The 19,634-nt window shown below is 39.3% G+C and overlaps 4 protein-coding genes across 4 annotated transcripts; all 4 read right to left on the bottom strand.

Moving 5' to 3' along the window:
- Positions 1–2,336: 2,336 nt before the first annotated feature.
- On the bottom strand, positions 2,337–8,046 carry LOC111795398 (receptor-like serine/threonine-protein kinase ALE2). The gene is made up of 9 exons (XM_023677806.1): positions 7,424–8,046; positions 7,012–7,095; positions 6,126–6,230; positions 5,974–6,063; positions 5,104–5,472; positions 4,762–5,022; positions 4,220–4,609; positions 3,674–3,914; positions 2,337–3,447 (listed from the first exon to the last, which is right to left on the bottom strand). The coding sequence occupies exons 1-9, from the start codon at positions 7,488–7,490 to the stop codon at positions 2,733–2,735; spliced, it is 2,322 nt and encodes a 773-aa protein (XP_023533574.1). The 5' UTR covers positions 7,491–8,046; the 3' UTR covers positions 2,337–2,732.
- Positions 8,047–8,713: 667 nt separating this feature from the next.
- Positions 8,714–10,571, bottom strand: LOC111794852 (geraniol 8-hydroxylase-like). Its single transcript, XM_023677015.1, has 2 exons — positions 9,619–10,571; positions 8,714–9,518 (listed from the first exon to the last, which is right to left on the bottom strand). The coding sequence occupies exons 1-2, from the start codon at positions 10,510–10,512 to the stop codon at positions 8,919–8,921; spliced, it is 1,494 nt and encodes a 497-aa protein (XP_023532783.1). The 5' UTR covers positions 10,513–10,571; the 3' UTR covers positions 8,714–8,918.
- A 738-nt stretch (positions 10,572–11,309) lies between these two features.
- LOC111796120 (ammonium transporter 1 member 4-like) lies at positions 11,310–12,913 on the bottom strand. Its single transcript, XM_023678812.1, has 2 exons — positions 12,409–12,913; positions 11,310–12,337 (listed from the first exon to the last, which is right to left on the bottom strand). Exons 1-2 carry the CDS (start codon positions 12,911–12,913, stop codon positions 11,388–11,390), a joined length of 1,455 nt encoding a protein of 484 aa, XP_023534580.1. The 3' UTR covers positions 11,310–11,387.
- A 960-nt stretch (positions 12,914–13,873) lies between these two features.
- On the bottom strand, positions 13,874–18,385 carry LOC111795462 (WD repeat-containing protein 70). The gene is made up of 8 exons (XM_023677903.1): positions 17,682–18,385; positions 16,528–16,740; positions 16,243–16,443; positions 16,008–16,115; positions 15,690–15,827; positions 15,344–15,592; positions 14,431–14,751; positions 13,874–14,332 (listed from the first exon to the last, which is right to left on the bottom strand). Exons 1-8 carry the CDS (start codon positions 18,249–18,251, stop codon positions 14,165–14,167), a joined length of 1,968 nt encoding a protein of 655 aa, XP_023533671.1. The 5' UTR covers positions 18,252–18,385; the 3' UTR covers positions 13,874–14,164.
- Positions 18,386–19,634: the final 1,249 nt, after the last annotated feature.

Below are 19,634 nucleotides of genomic sequence, written 5' to 3'. Positions count from 1 at the left end.
TAAACTAAAATTGAGGAAAAAAAAAATCCTAAATTGAACTTAGTATTCTTACTCTTAGCTAAATCATAAATCTCAATCAAGAAATCTCAATCAAGGAGTGAAGCTAATGTTATGACCGAAATTAGATTATAGGACAAGAATAGGAGACCGAAAAAATCAAGAACCAAATAAAGAAAAAAAATCTAACATGAAATAAAATAGGTTGAAGCATGAAGCATGAAAATACTGGGCCACCAAACAAGAGCAAGGAAAAGTTTGGGCGGAAGCTCAAGTTCCTGGTCGGCCTTGGTTTGAGGCTGACCATAAGGTGACGTTCATATGGGGGAGATCTAGAGGGAAAAGGCAGTGCTGATCCTAGTTGTCTCTAATGTCATTTGAAATGTCATTGCCGATCCAAAGAATTATTCAGTAAAATTCTATACCATGTCAATTTCCATTAACATAAAGAACTGAGACTAAAAGAATGGTTCATCATGTAATGCATTATAATTTCCTTCATCAGGAGTTCAACAGTTTAAATCCCCAAATGCGAAATGCACAGGAAAGAAACTCTATATACTTCGAAGTTTGAAGCACAAAAAAGTATTAGTTAAGAAAGCTAACCTTTGTGACTATATCATCAAGGAAGAAAGCTTCCGGTGATCCCGCCCTGAGCTTTTCTACCTTTCTTTTTCATTTTTCTGACCGTAAAACCTGTTTAACAGCACAAATTTTGGTCTGAAATTGGACTTAAATACAAACTTTATGCAGAGAACATTGGAAAAATACAATTTGCACACCAGATTTCTCAAGAAAATAACAGTCACCAGGAAATTAAAGGATCACAAAGGTACGAAAGTAAATACTCGTTTCAAGAAAACATATACAACCATTCCAATGAATGCATCTCCAGTTGCAGTAGTATCAACAATTTCAGAGACGTACACTTTCTTCGGCCGTTCCCACTACCAGCTTTCCACACATTGTCCCTATATCATTAGCTCTCAACTTCGCCACTGGCTGAAGAAAATATAAGGGGATGAAATATAAGTAAATACCCTTCATATCATCAAATTCAAGAAAAGTAATACTCCGTGGAGCTTTGAACCATTGGATAAATTAGTTTAGCTTTTTCATAAGAAATTAAACAAAAGATCTTAGTTATTCTAGTAGCTTTGCCGCAGTGCTCAAATGACATACATCTCTAAGAAAAATGCTTTTACATCCTGTATTTAGCACAGAGCAAAGAGCCTTCAAATTCTATTCCCTCGGATGATTAGCCACAAACATCTGCCTCATATGCCGCAAGTTTTAAATCAACTCCGTTTCACTATATTTCTATTCACTAGTTCGTAATGAATTTGACAAACATTAGTCGGCAATGATTATGCTGTACGACAAAATTTTAACCAGACAATAGCTGAAAAAAAGCTAAATAGGCAAACTATTTCTTCTCCGGGACTAATCTGAAGGCGGAAGTATAAAACGTGAAAGATGATGAAGAATTTTACCGATTCGGCATGTTCGTAATTCTTATCCATCGCTGCACTCCAACATTTCCTATAAGCTGAAAATCTCAAGCCTGAACGAATTCACAATGACATGGTTAAACACTGAAAAAACAGAAAAGAACGAACTCATTCAACGATGCAGTTTCAAGGAGGAGGAATCACAACCGAGTACGAAGACTTTCTCGGCATGAAAAGAAACGAATCACTGAAGTATAAACGATCGGCCGCATTTTGATTGAAAAAACGAAATTGTAAATAGAGAGAAACCAAACAGACATGGTTGAATTTGAAGAGAATAGAGAATCGCAGCATTTGGCGGAACGATTTTTATACCTATCAAAGAGGCGCGGAACGTTTGGCGGAGCCGCGAAGTTAGCTTGCGCGCGTTTTTTAAATTAATTTTTAATATTAAAATCAGAAATATATTATTAAAAATATATATCACATTTCGAATAAATTAGACCTAACATTTTAAAATATTCAGAATTAATATAGGATTTTAATTGATATTTAAAAAAAAATAGCGGGCATGGTGAGACTGAGATTTGTTGTAAATTGTCATAAGTTTTGATTTGATTTGGTTATTTGGATTAGATATCGAGATTTGGGAGAGCGTTAGGAGTCACATTGTGTTTGTTGAGTGACATATTGGTGAGTCTTTGCGGTGTGATAGTGAAGTATTCACTTGTAACACTTGACTTGGTTTATTAGTGATTGGTTGCTACCCGTGGATGTAGGAGAACTTCTCCTCTCCAAACCATGTAAATATCTTAGTCTCTTTGTGTAGTTCATTGGTGTTGTGTGTACATTTGTTCCGCTTTCGGCGCAGATTGTCAAGCACATAAGATAGCACAGTAATGCAGAATTTTGAAAAAGAAAATAATATGATACAAGAGAGTATTCAAATTACATTCCCAACTTGTACGGTAATGAATCAATAATTCCAAAATTAAGAACCCAATACTTTGCGCTCTTTTTCCCCCCTTCTCTCACACATTAAAGACAACTTTTAAACTTCCAAGCCTGAAAGCTCCTTAGGAACCAGAGAGTTAAAACTGTACACTTTAAAGAGTCGCAGAAAGGAATCCACGAGGATCAGCACCGATGTCCGTCCCCTTGAGAGCTCCACACAGCATAAAATGATCAAGAATGGAGCTGTCAAGGGGGCATCAATGGCGGCTGATCCACTTCTTTTGCTCAGCCAAGCATTTGTTCTCTTTTTTTGAAGATTTCAAACGAAACTCAAACCCAAAACCCATTGTTGTTCCAAGAAGGCCTTGAAAGAAATCCTCCATGCTCGCTCCTACTTCCTGACAATCTATAAAAGGCCGGCTTGCTTCGAGCAGTTCGTAAGGGACCTGACCTGTTTCCATGCCGAATGGGCAAGGATATCTCGTCGCCCACCAAACTTGAAGTTGAAAACAGTCGGTTTTCCATATCTTCAAGGGGGCCAGAGCTGTATTCCATGGTGATGAAGGAAGAAGCTTGACCGTATGTCAGTCGGGGTGTGAGACCACCAGCATTCCACCAACTGCTATCTGATGGTACAAGATCGCCTTTGAAATCCGATTCCTGAGCTGAGGACTCCTTTTGGCTGCAGTAGTCTGCGCACGTCTCATCTGTGTCGTTGTATATCAGCTTCAGAGCCTGCACAACTTCTCCCATGAATGGCCTCTGGGTCACCTCTGGATGAACGCACATGGAAGCAATGGCAGCCACCTTCGCCATGTCATCAAAGTCATAACTACCAGCTAGAGAAGGATCTACTAGTTGCTCCAAACCTTCTCTACTGGTTAGTAGAGGCCTAGCCCATGTTACAAGGTTCTCCTCACCATGTGGCTGGGACATGTCCACTGGTTTTCTTCCCGAAAGAAGCTCAAGTAGCACGACTCCATAGCTGTAAACATCACTCTTAACGAGTAGGTGCCCTGTCATTGCATATTCAGGGGCTACATACCTGAAAATTTATTGACTCGGTCAACAAAAGATGATAACTGATATCCGCCAATAGTCATACGAAAGTAGAGACAGACTTGAGATTCATGTTCCTTAATCAACAATGTTCCAAAGGTTAATCCTCCTAATGATTATTGAATATATATATATATATATAGCAGTTGAAATAGAAATGATTAGTAAACAGATCAATACAGTAAGATAAGATAAACAGACGCCAGAATTACCCAAAAGTTCCCATCACCCGTGTTGAGATATGTTCACTTCCTTCAGTTGCCTCCCTAGCCAATCCAAAGTCCGAAACCTTGGGGGTGAAGTCAACTTCCAACAAAACATTACTTGCCTTGAAATCGCGGTGAATTACACGAGGGTTAGAATCTTCGTGAAGATATGCCAAACCTCTTGCTGCTCCAAGAGCAATCTTTAACCGCGCATCCCAGTCAAGGGGTCCCTTTCTCTTGTCAATGCCTACACAGTGCAGGAGAAGAGCCTTTTGTAAATAAAACCAAGTACAATTAGGATGACACCAAGTACAAAAATCAATTAAGAACAATAAAGAAACTTTTGAAACTAGGTTTAGAATGGTTAATTCTCACCATATTGAATGATAAAGGAAAGAGGGAAATGAAACATTTTTATACTAAATGAGGCAATGAGACCGAAGTTCATCAAACAAACCATGTATAGGAGATGGAGACATCTATCAGCAGTACATAGAAGAAAGGTTAACAAATGCCCAAAAGGCCTACTCGTAGGTGATATGGGAAATATACCGTGCAAGTGGGACTCAACACTTCCATTATGGACAAGCTCATAAACTAAGCAGCGAGTTCGCCCGTCAATGCATATCCCAATCAGTTTCACAAGATTCCGATGGTGCAGTCTACTCAACATCTCAACTTCCGCAATAAATTCACGGTCTCCATTCTGATTATCCCGTGTAAGCAACTTAACTGCAACTTCGTTTCCATCTTCCAGAAGACCAAAGTAAACCCGGCCAAATCCCCCTTCGCCTAAAATCCTTCTTGAACTAAATTTATCTGTTGCTTTCTCAAGTTCAGAAAGTGCAAATGTTTTAACAGATTGAATACTGGTTGGCATCGCGGACATTAGGGAAACAGATGTGGAGCTTGCAATGCTACTTGATAAGGCTGATCCTAGACCTGCATTAATTCAAATGCATTCATCTCAAGCAGTATTACAGGAAAAATTAATAGAGCTTTCCAGATAGCTCATAGAATGAACAGCTCATACTTGAACAATACTTGTGGAAAGATCCTTGTGATAGCTATGAGATCAGGATCTACAGACTCACCAGATCTTTTGTTAATTGATGACGTGAAGACAGGGCCAACAGCACTAGACGGTCTGCCAACCTTTCTCCATTTAAAAAAGATGGAAAGAGCTCCAATGAACACCAATAACACAACAAATGCTGAAAGTGCTATGACGGCAATTATTTTAACATTCATCTTCTGGCTCTTATTAACGAAATTTGCAGTAATGGGAAGATCTCCAGCACTTCCACTAGGAGCACTTCCCATGTAACCTCCATATGGCGGTGAAGAAGGAATCCCTGATCATGGCTTATTTATTCTCAAAATTTACTGAGAGGAGGACGTTAACAAAAGCGGAGAAAAAATGTTGAAGTTATTACCTGGATAGCTGATGTAGACAACTTCATAATCACCAAAAAGAGTCATATTTAGATGCACTTTTTTATCGCAAAATCTTCTGTAAGTCAGTACTGCAGTGGTATTATCAAATTTCTCTCCCAGAGGCACTAAATTTATCTCCACCACAGTTTTTCCCTGATTTTGACTATCTGCATTGGCACCCATGATTTTCACTTGGCTTTGCTCCAAGTAAGTCCCCTCTGCAATCTCTATTTCAAGCTCGTTCATCACAGGAAAAACAGCATATGGAGCTATATCCAGAAGAAGTCTGACTTTCATGGGAAATACACAGCCGCAAGGTGAACCAAAGGGTGCCGCAGTAAGAGGCTCCATGCATATTTGATCACAACCTTTCAAGTCCATGTTCAAAAATATTTAGTACAAAGAATTTCATAAAAGAAGATTTACAACTTGAAAGCAAATAATTATTGGTCTAGACGATGAAAGATGTAAAGTTTCAAAACTCCTTTGATAAGGAGGGCACAAGTTTGAATGGATCACCATCACATCATAATTTCAAATGTTAGAAACCTATTCAAAGATAGCATGATATTGAATTAAAACAATTTAGTTTCACAGCCAAAATCCAGCTCTTAAGTATCTCATATTTGAGCAAATGCTTAACAGACGGGAATGGCTCTGTAAACCTGTTTATTTAGCAGGAAATGGAATGGATGGAGCCATTATAAAAGGAACAAGCATTTCAGTAGCCTAAAAGCAGTAACAAAAAATGTGGATCAGGAGCCTAGAATCAAAGAAACGTCACCTGGCAATCATGTACTTATGAGGTTATACAGTTTACCCATTTGGATAAATAATTGACCACTGAATAAATAAATCCCCAACTTTACCTTGGTCTTTTGACGGGGTAGGAGCAACCACATGAGGTTGTTTACGACGCCATCGATGATGTCGGATAGGTAAAGGTGCAACTATAGGACCTACAAAAGGTAGAGTAAGTAAGTAATAGCAACACAGAGGACAGTGGAGATTGCCTTCATACCTGGAGAAGGTGCAGGAGCAGTCGTTGGTCCCGAAGATGACTTAGACATCCAGTTACCATGTAATTTTGAGGGCACAAATGAAAAACTCATCGGCTCCGAACTTACTGCAATGAGGGAGCCATATGCACCCATAGGAAAAGGGAAGACCATGAATTGTTGAACAATTAAAATGAGTGAAAAAGGGATTAACACTGTAGAAAGTTTCACTATTTCACTTTAGTTTCATTCCTATTGACTGTTGTCCCAGAGAAAAAAAATTATATAGAATTTGAGAACTGTTCCCACCAAGGGTAAATTAAACACTCAAAAAGAACCACCAAATGATCAGATAAACCATGCCCACTACCTTACTCAAATTCCACATCCCAAGTTCATAAATATTGTCTTGTACTCAATCCATAGTAAATTAACTATTTATCCAATTACAAACCAAACTCAAGGCACTGTTAATGCCACCAACTGCACTGACTAAGTTAGTTTAACGTTTTCTTCTTTAAGTTGTTGAAACCAACTTAAGAGAAGACGCGAGAAACTGAAGTTGAAGCCAGAAGAATTAAGTTTGTTGGTAGAGCTAATAAGATGAACTCCTTGACATAAAAACATATGACAATATAATCATTAACATGAAAGATTTAGCTTCACTTTTTACTTTCTAACAGAAGTTCCTTCCATTAACTATAAACCATAATCAAAAGTTTAAAAAATGCATAAAATATTCCAACTTAAGAGTTTGGACAATTGATGGGTCTGATTAGTTCAAAAACAGGTTACATCACTATACATTTGAATACATTTGGGCACTTATCATAGATTTATACCAAAGTTGGAATATGAATGTATGTTCTTCGAACAAGAGAAGTTGATTCCAAGTAGAAACCACTATACCATGCTCTGTTGACATTTCTGCCATTGTTGTTTCCAGGTTGGGCTCTAAGGAAGGAGATAAGTATATGTGTGGTGAAGATTGTCCTGAAACCCGAGAAAATAGGTAACTCTCAGTACATTCTATATTCTGATACAGGGTCAAACAATTCAGATTCTAATAATAGTAACAAAGCTCGCGACAAGTGATTTAAATGTTGTATTCAGCAAAATGCATCAAAAATCATTAGCAAATTGAATGTCGTGTTTACTGTCGGATAAAAGATATAGCTAAAAACAAACATTGTGGTGTAAATGAACTGTTTCTTGTTTGCTCAGGATTAATAATCTTGCGAATGACTCTTTTACACAGAAACTAACAGAGTTTTATGCACTTGTTCAACAAACTCAAGTCGAAAAAGTAAATGCACAGTACCTGAGCAAGAAAAAACCAAATTGGCCGCATGAAGAACCAGAAGAAGGTGCGTAATCGAGAAAGGCATTTTGCGTCCAAAGAGCAAATTTCAGAGGAAAGAATCATCATCAGTAGCCATCGCAAACAACAAGCTCAACCACCTCAACATAAACCTGCCAAAGAACACACTCGCAGGGGATACGGTGAAGAACTCGCCATCAACAATTTCCCCCGACACAATGCGAGCTCCAAATCCCCACTACATGGCTCAACACCACTCAAAAAAACCCGACCAATTCCCCCACTTCACCTCAACAAAGACAAAACCAAAACATGACAACAAAAAACCCTAAGAGAGAGAAAACGAAACGGCAGAAGCAGAACGAAGCAATGCAGATATATGGCTTACAGATCCATGAAATGCGGTCGAGGATCTAGAAGAAAGAGTATAAAAACATCACTTTACAAGGAGGGAAAAAAAACAGCGGGGACTTTTAGGGATAGAAAAATGGCGAAAAGGGGAGAGGAAGATCTTAGGAGAGAGTGTAGAGAGAGAAAGAAAGAAATCGAACCAGAGGAGAGAGAGAGAGAGAGAGAGAGAGAGAGAGAGAGAGAGAGAGACGATGGAGCTAGGTAAGGAACTTTATTACATGGCAACAACACTCCACTGTTACTGCTGCAAACCCACTGCTTTTCTATTTTTGCAAAAGGGCGATCAATTGATGGTCTCTCTGGTCCACGCGCTGCGGACATTCCGTGTTCCCAACACTGTGAATGAAACGACAATTTAGAGACTCGTTTGACTACGTCATTTCTTTTCTTTTTGGCCAAAAATTCATAGGACTCCAGGAGACAAGTCTTCAGCTAGAATATATAACACTAACAACATTTTTATTTCTTTTTGTTTATGAAATATTATATTATAAATATAAAATACAATATAGAAGGTTAGATAGGTAATATCAAGTATGGAGAGTATTTTTTTTTTTTTCTTATCTACACGTTTGGGTTACTCATAATAGAATTGTGCTTAAAAATATTCATTTAACTCGTGTGGACCTACCTAAAACATGATAAAAAGTCTCGATATAAACAAGGAAGGAGGGAGGTGACAGAGATTATTTTTTTTCCATTATCTAAATGATAATTATACATAAATTAATGTATATATCAAAACTATTTTTTTTTTAATTAGAAAATATTGAAAAATAAAAAAAAAATGATGTAAATAACTCGGATTTGATTGTAGTGAGAAATTTTTATTAGAACGATTATTTGTATTTTCCAGCATTTAGTTGTTTAATTAAAATATTAACTTAAATATAATTCAATTCTGCATATTTTCATACTAAAAATAATAATTTAAAAAAGCCTAGAGGTTGAATACCCTATAGACTCGAAAGGAAAGAAACCATGAGTCTAGTGGGCCCAAGGACAACCACATGCGAATCAGTCTATTGGGCCAACCAAGCCCAATGAGTCTAGGCTCAAACATTGTAGCAATTATGGAATTATTCTAAACGATTAGGGATGGGATGGCTCTGAGTGAATGGGCCATCTCCACGGTGACCCCAAATTTATCGTCCATGTTCACGTCACATCCATCTTCAACCTTCCAATCGAAGAAATTAATGAGCGAACCCAAAATCAAATGCAGCATTCTCATCGCCAATGGCAGTCCAGGGCATATCCTCCTTCCTCCGCCGAATGGAATCACTTCGAAGCTCCGCCCTCTGACGTCAATTTCCGATCCCATAAACCTCTCTGGCTCGAACGATTCCGGATTCTCCCAGACACTCGAATCTCTTCCCATCGCCCATGTATTTACCAGAAGCTGTGCATCTTTAGGGATTGTGAAACCTGCAATTTCCACTTCTTGTTGCGCCTTACGAGGTAGCAACAATGGAACCACTGGATGCAATCGGAAAGCTTCCTTCACCACTGCCTGCAGATATGGCAGCCTCGGAATGTCCGCTTCCTCCACTGGTTTGTTCTTCCCCAAAACTCCCCTGATTTCCTCTTGAGCTTTTGCTAGTTTCTCTGGATTCTTCAATAGCTCCGCCATTGCCCACTGTAATGTCCCTGAACTTGTATCTGAGCCGGCCACAAACAGTACCTAATTTGTTTTTGTTGCACAAATTAGAAAAACCACGTATAAGAGGAACTTTCAATTTCATAATAGATCTAAGAATCGAATGGGGGGGCGGAGGTATTACGACTAGTAAATGTTCTATTTGATTTCGATCGAGTTTGGCGTCGTTGTCCTCGTTATTAAGAAGATGGTGTAACATATCGTTATTGGGAACAGAATCTGGATTCAGTTCTTGCTGCTTCATCCTCTGGTTGATCATTGAATCTATAAGATCCAAGACGTTTCCCATTTGAATCTTCATTCTCCTCCTCGCCCCTTGAATGTCGAGCTTCCTCAACGCAGGGAAGTAATCGCTCAAATTTGGTTTCCCGGCTTCTTCCAATATTCCCCATACGTAGTTCTTGAACTTCCTTGCTAATTCGGAATTCGGATCTGCTAAGTCAACCGAGAAAACTGTGTTCGAGATTAGATTCAAAGTCGTCATGAACAATAATCTCCCTAAATCTACCGCCTCGCCTTTTGCCGCGCTTTTACGGACAATCTCAACGAGCTCTTCCACTTTCCTCCGGCGAAGATTCTCGTTCGCGTCCAGAATTTTTCCGGCGAACAGAGTATTGTTGCATATTTTGCGATAGTTCCTCCATAGAGGAGAAACAGAAATCCATGGAAACCCGACCTCGTCGTGGGCGTGAGCTTTGAGTGCATCTGGAATGGCTCTGTTACACAAAAACTGGTCGTTCGTTTGTAGGACCTCTTTAGCCATAGTGGAAGAAGAAACCACCACGGCTGTAACTCGTCCGAGTTTCAGACTCATAATAGGGCCGTGTACTTCGGCCATGGCGGCGAGCGATTTGTGAGGCTTCTCGCCAAGATCCAAGAGGTTTCCGATCACCGGAAGAGGCTTTGGTCCCGGAGGTAGCTTCGACGTATTTCCCGTCTTCGATTTAAGCTTCAGAAGGAAGAAGAACGCAACACATAGACAGAGGATGCAGGTCCAAAACTCCATTGCCGTCGACATTCAGATTCTGCAACAGTTTTCACTATCATTTAAAGTTCTCAACCCGACAAAATAAGTCTTCCCCATCACATCTCATACACCTTAAAAAATCCAGACCCTATATTAAAAAAATAGCCAATTATTTGAAACAAATTATGATAAATTTAAATAACAAATTTTAAATTAAATTTAATAGATAGTGTAAGTTAATTTCAGTATTTAAATCACAACTATTAGCTTTTAATTTTTATTAACACAGCTAAAAATTTAAAAAGATAAATTGATTTTGTAAAAAGGAAAAAATAAAGGTCAATTCAGGCTTAAATTATATTATATTTTTTTAATTTGTTTTAAATTAAATATGTTAATGAAATTTCCGAACAGCATCTTTTAAATATTTTTGAAAATTCAACATATTTGTTTAATAAAAGGTAATGATAAGTTTATTTTTTATTGTTATTATTATTATTATTTTAAATTATAGGTGTTGAATTATTTAAGTAAAAATTTTGCATTCTTGAATTAATTAAATTTCACGCGATCATCGTGCTTCATTTTAGATAATAAATAATATATAGAAATAAAAAGTCGACCTGAGCACTATTGTTATCTCCAGCTCATACCTCAAATTTTCACCCTTTCAGGATCTCTTATGATATAATACACATGCGGATGTATGTATATAAGAAAAAAACTGACAACATAATGTTACTTATTTTAGGCATTAACGAATATATGACAAATCTATTAATATAAACCTAAACGCTAAAGAGCACTAAGCATCCAGACATGAACAGATCAACTAAGAAGCCATTACAATTAAAACCTTAAACCAAAGAACACATCTACAACACAACCTATGCCACAAAATCAAAGTCTTGTTCGTTCTTGTCCCCTCAAACGTAAGGCTTCTCTTCATCATTATAAACATAAGCCAGTCCGCCGTGGCTTGTCAAGTCCATGCCGGCCATCTCCTCCTCCGCCGTGATTCTCAGCAACTGAAACTTATGCAGCAACCAAAATACCAGCCCCATCGTCACGCTAACCCAACTAGCAATCGACAAAATTTGCACTATATGAGCCGCCAGCAGCCTCCCGCCACCGCCCATCAGCAGCCCGTACGGCCGGTCCGGCAACCCAGAATAAATCTCGTTGACATAAGCCTGTTTTGCAAACAAGCCAGTGAACAAAATCCCCCAAGCTCCACACCCGCCGTGCAATTGCGCTGCCTCTAACGGATCGTCATACTTGAGTTTCTCCGCTAGTTTGTTGAATCCGATCAAAACCCAGGCGGAGAAAAACCCACAAACAATCGCCGCCCATGGATCCACCACGGCGCAGCCGGATGTTATGGCAGCGAATCCGCCTAACAGGCCGTTGCAGACGTCGGTGACATTCCAGTGGCCGACGAGGAGACGTTTGCCGAAGAGGGTGGTTAGTGCCGCCGTGCAGCCGGCGAGAGTGGTGGTGACGGCGGTGCGACCTATGGCGCTCCATTGGCCGTAAAAGGGAGCGGCGGTGGTAGTGCCGTAGGCTTTGAGGATGTTAAGGAACGACCCGGGGTTGAAGCCATACCAGCCGAACCAGAGGAGGAAAGTGCCGAGAACGACTAATGTGCCGCTGTGGCCACGGAGGGCGACGGACCGGCCGGCGTGATCGAACCGGCCGATTCGAGGGCCTTCAATGACGGCGCCCCATAATCCGGCGATGCCACCCACCATATGGACCACGCCGGAGCCGGCGAAGTCGATTACTCCTGAGCCAAATAGAAGATTCTCCGTCCTACTTGCGCTGCCCCACCCGTCGGCAGACCAAAACCAATGAGAGACGATTGGATAAATCAAACCTGAATTAGGAAACTTATCTGTCAATTTTGTTGATATGCAATTCAAATAAACCGTGATGAATCGGACTCACCGGTAAGAACAGAGGAATAGATCAAATAAGCAACGAATTGGGTCCGTTCAGCAATGGAGCCACTGGTGATCCCAGCAGCCGCAATGGCGAAAGCCCATTGAAACAGAAAGAACCCATAATCAAAGGAGGAGGAAGGGAACTGCGAGAGGCCAAAATAATGGTGACCAATGAAGCCATTAGAAGGAGTTCCAAAGGCCAAAGCGAATCCAAAGATATAATAAAAAACGCCGCCAGTGACAGCATCAAGAACATTAGTAAGCATAATATTCATTGTATTTTTGGCTCTCACAGAACCAGCACAAAGCATAGCAAATCCAAGCTGCATTGCAAACACAAGGTACGCTGAGAAAAGAAGGTAAGTGTTGTCAACAGCATAACTTGTGTCCACAAATTTACTCGAAATGGCGTCGAATCGACCGCAAATGTAATCGGCGACAGCAGTGGCATTAGCTGAGCCGCCAAGGAGGTGGCGGAGGTCGGCTGTGGAGCAGGCTATTTCTGTCATATGCGGCGGAGGAGGAGAGGGCGAATTGGAATGGGAGAAAATGGGAAGTTTATATAAGAGGTAGAGATTCTAAAGGAAGTGGAATGAGTATGGTTGAGAGATTTGTGGATTCCAAATTTAGGAAGGAAGCTGAGATCCCCGATCATAGGAGGTGCCAGTATAACAAGTAACTCCGGACTCCCATCTTTGAAGCTGTCATCTGGTAGAAGCAATTGGCACAAATTTTGGACAGGAAGCTTCTCAAAATATGGTAAATTTTGTAATGGTTAGCTAAATTACGAGTTCCCAATTCTTAGTTATGCAACTACACGTCTTAAACAAAATTCAACTGGTAGAAGCAATTGTCACAAATATACATATTCTTTTTGAAATAGAAGGGTGTTTCGGTGGGATATCAGTCTTCCTCCCAACCAACGTGGGATATCACAATCCACTCACTGAGGGCAGCTTCTTTGGTGGCACTTATTCCTTTCTCCAATTGATGTGGTCTCGTGTCTACCCCTTGGGGAATAGTCTCGTCAAATAGTCTATTCCCTTTCGGGCTTCCCCTCAAAGCTTTAAGACGTTTTTATTAGGGAAAGGTTTTCACACCCTTATAAAGAGTGTTTCGTTCTCCTTCCCAACTAATGTGGGAGATCACAATCAAGTGATTTTATACTCTTCCATGTAAAGATGGATAGAGTGTTATCATTTCGTTTGTATAATATTACATCATATTTTTTTATAATAAAAAGTAAATATCAAGGTTAAAAATTCAAACCCGAGATTATTACTGTATATCCATTTTAGGAGAAATTATTGAAAAAAACTACTTCAATATAATACAAGAAACTCAAAATTATGATTTTACTATGCATAAAAAATAAAAATAAAAATATTTGTGTTTTCAAATTATTTATAGAATTTTCAAACTCACTTTTAACCAAATACTTTAAATTAGATAAAAAAAAACTATCACCATTTAAAAATTCATCTCAAACTTGTATATTTTTAGCTACGACAATGGTGTTGCACAAATAATGTACACAAGGAATACACTCTTTCTGTATCTCATTTCTTACAACAGTTAAAAATGAAACAACCCTAAATTCCTACTGCTTGTTAACAGTAGGCTGTTATATCAAATCGAACCTGGGACTGGCAAAGCTCGAACCGTCGTGAGCCGAACGATCTGCAGCAGTCAACCATCTTCAATTTTTCATCTCCCAACAGCTGCCAAGCAAACCCAAGGAGAAGAAGCATTACATAAGATCATTTATCTTCCTCCTCGGAATCGGACTTCGCAAAAACAGGTTCAGGCTGAGTATGCGAATACGCGGGTGCAATGAACTTTGGATCCTTTGCTGCAACATCAGCATACTTCAGAATGGCTTCTCTTGGATCTTCCTCCATCCATGTCTCCTTAATCATGCCTCCTTGCTATAATGATGCAAGACAATCAATTCATTCCCAGTTCCAACAGCAAACAGAGTACAAAAGGCTGTGTTTTGAGTTGAAGAAAAATGAATGACAGTTACCTTCATAAGATACTGGGTTAATAAGCTTCCTTGGGTAACACCAACCCTTCCTCCGAAGCCTGGTCCAGTAATCGGGAGTTCGGGTTTATGAGACTTAAGTGGGTCCTTGAGTATCTTCTCACGCTGTCGCTTTCGGCTCGGTGCGTCTCTAAATAAAGGCAGGGCATGCGGGTTGTGAATAACAGGTTTGGCCTCAAAATCATCAACAGATTTTTTCCTTGGTGCACGGGCAACACAAACTAGAGCTCCTCTCTCACTTAGTGTTGGATCATACAATATGTGAGTTCCTCCCTGGCTTTTGTCTCCAGTAGTAGCAAATATCTTGACAAAAAAATAAAAATAAATAGCATTGTTACAACTTGCAGAGTAGAAAAGATCTTAAACTAAATAACACGACATCCTCTATTGGCATCGACCTAGCACGGGCACAACACAAATACAGAGTGCAAACGTTAAAATGTTAGAAAATTGTCCCCAGTACAACCATCCATGCATAGGACAATGTTTTGGGGCTATATTGGGGATGGAACATGGCAGTTCACCATGGAAAAATGCCATTACTCATCGGGACAGATTGCCGATGTTCAGCAAAGATTTAGGTTAAATACATCTTGAAATCATGAATGAAATCAATTTCACGATAAAGAAATCAAACAAAAGTAAGCTTCAATGACATCATATTTAGTGTGCTTGGAAGTCCAAAAGATGATATGTCTATATCTTCTAGGTCACGGGTTAAAACATATATCTTCAAGCACATGTAAAGGTGAAGATTTAAAACTCTGACTTTCTGGTTGAAGGTACAATGCCTTAATTAGTTCAACTATGCTCGAGTTGGAGCCCACCCCGCAAGTTTTTAAACTATAAAATAATACGAATATAAATATTTCATGCGACATGATGAGTAGCTTACCTGATTTAGCTTTGAGTGCCAAGCACACTGCACAACACTAGTAGTAGATATTCCTACCCTAGAAACAAGTTCCAGCTTTGTCCTGTCATACAAGCAGAGCAGACCGCCCGTTTGGCTCTCTTTCTCGACAGATGTTCCAGTCAGAAAGAGTTGCTCATCAGGACTAAATGCAATATTTGTTTGGGCATAGTTATTTGGGAGATCATCAAACACCTTGAGAGGTTTTTTGATCTGGCGCAAATCCCAAACCTGAGAAACGGGATACAATTATAAGTAGGAAGGATGTTGCTAAATGAACAAAAAGAAACAAGTGAAAGTGAATTTTCTAAATGCATTGACGACGTACCTTCAGTGATCCATCAAGGCTTCTTGACAGTAAAATTGTCCCATCACTTGAAAACTTAAGAGCAGTGATATCGTCCGAATGACTACTTTCAACGTGTATGTCTGGCCTGCTTCCCCATCCAGGCTTAAGGTTCCATATCTGCAAAAACATGGAGCAAGGATGATAATGCATATGATGGCAAAGTGAAATTAAAACAAATTGAACAAAACTGACGAGAATGCAGAGAGCTCCATATGGGGGAAGCAAGAATTAAAATGTAGTTTGAAGCATTGAAGTAAAGTGCTAAGAGAAATGAATCGGGATGAAAATCAATGAGACCTGAATAGAACCATCACCCATGCCACCCACGATGCTTTTTCCTTCACGATCCCAAGCACATGTCGTCACTGGAATCCTTCCCGGCCTAGCCAACTTTGGTTTGATAACCTACACATTGATTTACCGCAAGCATAAATGAAAGGCCTTGATCCATTCCACACCCTCAGCAGCATACATTACAAATCGGCAATGGCAAGGAAGAATGAAACAGAAATAGTTAGAGAAAAATGAAAACCTGCTTTTGACTTTTGAAGTCATTTACATCCCATATTCGCAGGGATCCATCTTCTGATGATGTCAGAATCGTCTCTTTATTTTTAGGATGCCATTCTCCACAAGTCAGTCCAGATATGTGCCCTTTAGTGTTCTTGAGATCACGTATATACATATCGCCCTTCATAAACTCTCCTAGAGTAAGTCCATCACGGTCATAAATCTGAAATGCCAGAACGTTAGTTAAATACTAGACACTTCCATAAGCTACAGGCTCGTACAAGAATTGAAAATCTTCATTCTGCACCTTGGCTTGAGCTGAGCCCGTCACACACAAAAAGCGGTCAGCAGATGGGCTCCAGCTAAGATTACGAATTTGGTGACCTTCAAATGGTTCCAGCTGTCTGAAGGATTGCAAACGAGAATTCATCCCTTGAAAGTCATACATACGTACCGTATAGTCATAACTACCAGAAAGAACTCTAGACCCAGTGTGGTCAACAGCAAGAGCAGAAACCACCTGTCAAAAATCATTCAAAATTAATATACAAGTTTATAACCTTTCAGTTTACCACCATAAAGCCAAACCTCATGCTAAAAAGTAAATATGTATGAAAATCTAGGCCCCTTCCATAATCCGAACCACTACAACACTATGTTATTTCTTTTCTCGTCTTTCTGTATTTCTCTTGCTGATAATTGCTCGTGTTCCGGAGGTAATTTCATGAAAGTTATCAAACAAGGCCCAATTAACTAGGAACTCCTAATGTCAACAATCATTAACTATCTGGTCAGGATTTTGCTGGAATGTCAATAATGAAAAGAAAAAATAGATTTTCTGGTCGAATATTTTTTAGCTTAATAACCTATGGAGTGGAGCGATTTGAACCTTTGACCTCTTAGTCGAGGGTATACGCCTTGACCTGTTGAGCTACGCTGTAGTGAGCTAATGTTCTAATCTTTCCAGAATCTTTTGTACTATCACCCTACCGAAAAACCAATAGAAGATACTAAAAAAGAACATCCTAAAACTCCTATGCTTCTGAACATAATGCAAGTCCTTGAAGACTTATAGTTTTGGCAAGCTCAATGAAATCACTTGCCAAAACTATATAAACCAAAAGAGTTAAATGGGGTTGGAAAAGAAAACAATCTTCAATTTACACTCATACTTCAGCTATAAGAGGCTCAAAATGGTTCATTAAATTCATCCAGAAGTCAAGCAGAGCTAGTGAATGTGAGGAATAGGCAGAGAACAAAATTATTTCCACAAAACCCAAGTTCAGCAACTTGACTAATTCAAGCTACTTTGGTATTGAAAACAAGCCAAGCCTATACACTTTGATACCCCAAATCTAGAGATGCCAACTAAAATGCACAATAAGTTCATTCTTTCCTTGGTTTTGGGCATTAAACAAATTAACAAGAAGCTGAATAGGGTGAAATTAGGGTAATTCAAACCTTCGTATGTCCTTTGAGCACAATCTCGTTGCTCTGCGGAATTCGATACCGATTCTCCTCATATTCTTCCTCCTCCACATCCGAATCATCCAAATTCGAGCTCGGCGGTGGACGTGGTGGTCCAATCATTTCCCCGTCGTCATCCTCATCATCATCCGAACCCTCGCCACGCGGCGGCGGCGGCGGAGGCCCAACCATTGCATCATCATCATCATCGTTGTCATCGCTGTCATCCTTCAATTTCAACTCCGTGGGCGGGCGAGGCGGGCCAATCCTCGGACCATCGTCAACGTCACGCGTGATCCCACTAGGTCCAGAATCGCCCGAAACATGTGTATTAGGGTTTTTGGAAGTGCGAAGTGAGTTGAGCCAGGCTTTGGAGGAGGAAGAGATAGAAGGGAGACCATTGTTATCCTGAGCGGAAGAAGATTTTTCTGAAACAGTCGCTGAAGTGTTACGACGAGTGGTGTTATGGATGGCTTCGAGAGAGGTCTGAGCTTTCGATTGCTTCCCGAATGTGAGAGGGAATTGAGCTCTGATGCCATCGTATATCTCCGCCTCGTCCTCCATATTCTTCCGAAGAAGCTTTTTCTTGTTCACCCTAAACACGATATCCTGTATCGATCTATACCTTCGCCATTAACGAACGCTGAAAATTGCACAGCTCTCACGTCGAGGAGGATGGTAAAGAGGACCGGCAAATGAGTCGGCTGGCTTCATTTGGGCCTCTCTCTCCTATGCCTGAGCCCTTGGGCCAGTAGAAAGTACGGTAACCTGGCGGGAAAACAAGCCCAGCATGAATACGTGGAATTGATAGATGACCATAAGTTTTATTTTATTTTATTATTTTTTTACTTACAATGTGAATTATATGTTTATAATTATTGTTCACTAAACTGCTCACATTCCCTTTTTTTTTATTATTTAATTATTTTAACCTTTTTGAGGTTCAAGTTCATTGAACAAATAAATTTTAAAAAGTAAAAAAATGTGAATTTTTTCAATTTAGAAGCTTTATTATATTTCAACTCGTTTAAATATATAATTGAGAATATAATTGTTAGATGAACATGATTCTCCACTATGATATTATCTACTTTGAACATAAGCTCTTCGACTTTTCAAAAGGCCTCATCAATGTTATGATATTAGGCTTCCCCAAAAAGTCTCGTCAATGGTATGATATCGTCCACTTTGAGCATAAGCTCTTGGGCTTTCCCAAAATGTATGATATTGTCCCGTTTGTGCATTAGCTCTTGGGCTTATCCAAAAGGCACTTTGAGCCTAAGCTCTTTCCCCCAAAAGGTATGATATTGTCCACCTTGAGCATTAGCTCTTGGACCCGATAGATAGAGAGAGTATTCTTTGATTATAAACCCATGAAAATCCAAAAGGCCTCATCCCAGAGAGCGGAGAGAGTATTTTTTTATTATAAACCCATGACTATTCCCTAAATTAGCCTACGTGATACTTTTATCATCGAACAGTAATATCTTATGAAAAATTCAATTTCATATATGAGTAGATTTATTATGGCGTCTTATTTAATATTTTTTAAGAAAAAATTTAGACGTACATTTTAAATCTAAAAATTTATTAAATACAAATATAGATTAAACTTACAAATCTAACTAGAGATAACATTATTTTTGTTTACTTAATTTCAACAAAATTCGAGATTTTATCGAAAAAAACACAAGAAAAGCGTGTTTATGCAGCTTGAAGGTTATTGCATGATTCAACGTCCATTTTGCCTGCAAAATGAACACATATGTCATTTCTTAATCCAATGTTTTATTTACATACATCTCATTCTCTGATATTTCTCTATTATTTTTGGACTGATATATGCATGAAAAGATCAATCAACCATCTCATGGGTTGCCCCAAAAATGCCAGCAACTCCTTCCTTCGTACATGTCAGGCAATGAAGGGAAGACACCGGAGGGGCCA

The sequence above is a fragment of the Cucurbita pepo genome, chromosome LG05 (genome assembly GCF_002806865.2).
Source record: "Cucurbita pepo subsp. pepo cultivar mu-cu-16 chromosome LG05, ASM280686v2, whole genome shotgun sequence".
In the NCBI taxonomy this organism is placed as follows: domain Eukaryota; kingdom Viridiplantae; phylum Streptophyta; class Magnoliopsida; order Cucurbitales; family Cucurbitaceae; genus Cucurbita; species Cucurbita pepo.
The sequence above is the reverse complement of the archived record's forward strand: the minus strand, read 5'-3'. Positions and strand labels throughout refer to the sequence as shown.

Excerpts from the sequence above, each read along its gene's own strand:
- LOC111796120 (XM_023678812.1), bottom strand. The coding sequence starts at position 12,913 with ATGACAGAAATAGCCTGCTCCACAGCCGACCTCCGCCACCTCCTTGGC. Across the intron at positions 12,338-12,408 it reads CTATTCCTCTGTTCTTACCG|GTTTGATTTATCCAATCGTC; the intron begins GTGAGTCCGATT and ends TTCCTAATTCAG.
- LOC111795398 (XM_023677806.1), bottom strand. The coding sequence starts at position 7,490 with ATGCCTTTCTCGATTACGCACCTTCTTCTGGTTCTTCATGCGGCCAAT. Across the intron at positions 7,096-7,423 it reads TTTGGTTTTTTCTTGCTCAG|GACAATCTTCACCACACATA; the intron begins GTACTGTGCATT and ends CTCGGGTTTCAG. Across the intron at positions 3,448-3,673 it reads CGGGTGATGGGAACTTTTGG|GTATGTAGCCCCTGAATATG; the intron begins GTAATTCTGGCG and ends ATAAATTTTCAG.
- LOC111795462 (XM_023677903.1), bottom strand. The coding sequence starts at position 18,251 with ATGGAGGACGAGGCGGAGATATACGATGGCATCAGAGCTCAATTCCCT. Across the intron at positions 15,593-15,689 it reads GCCTTGATGGATCACTGAAG|GTTTGGGATTTGCGCCAGAT; the intron begins GTACGTCGTCAA and ends CCCGTTTCTCAG. Across the intron at positions 14,333-14,430 it reads TAACCCAGTATCTTATGAAG|CAAGGAGGCATGATTAAGGA; the intron begins GTAACTGTCATT and ends GCATCATTATAG.
- LOC111794852 (XM_023677015.1), bottom strand. The coding sequence starts at position 10,512 with ATGTCGACGGCAATGGAGTTTTGGACCTGCATCCTCTGTCTATGTGTT. Across the intron at positions 9,519-9,618 it reads AAATAGAACATTTACTAGTC|GTACTGTTTGTGGCCGGCTC; the intron begins GTAATACCTCCG and ends AAAACAAATTAG.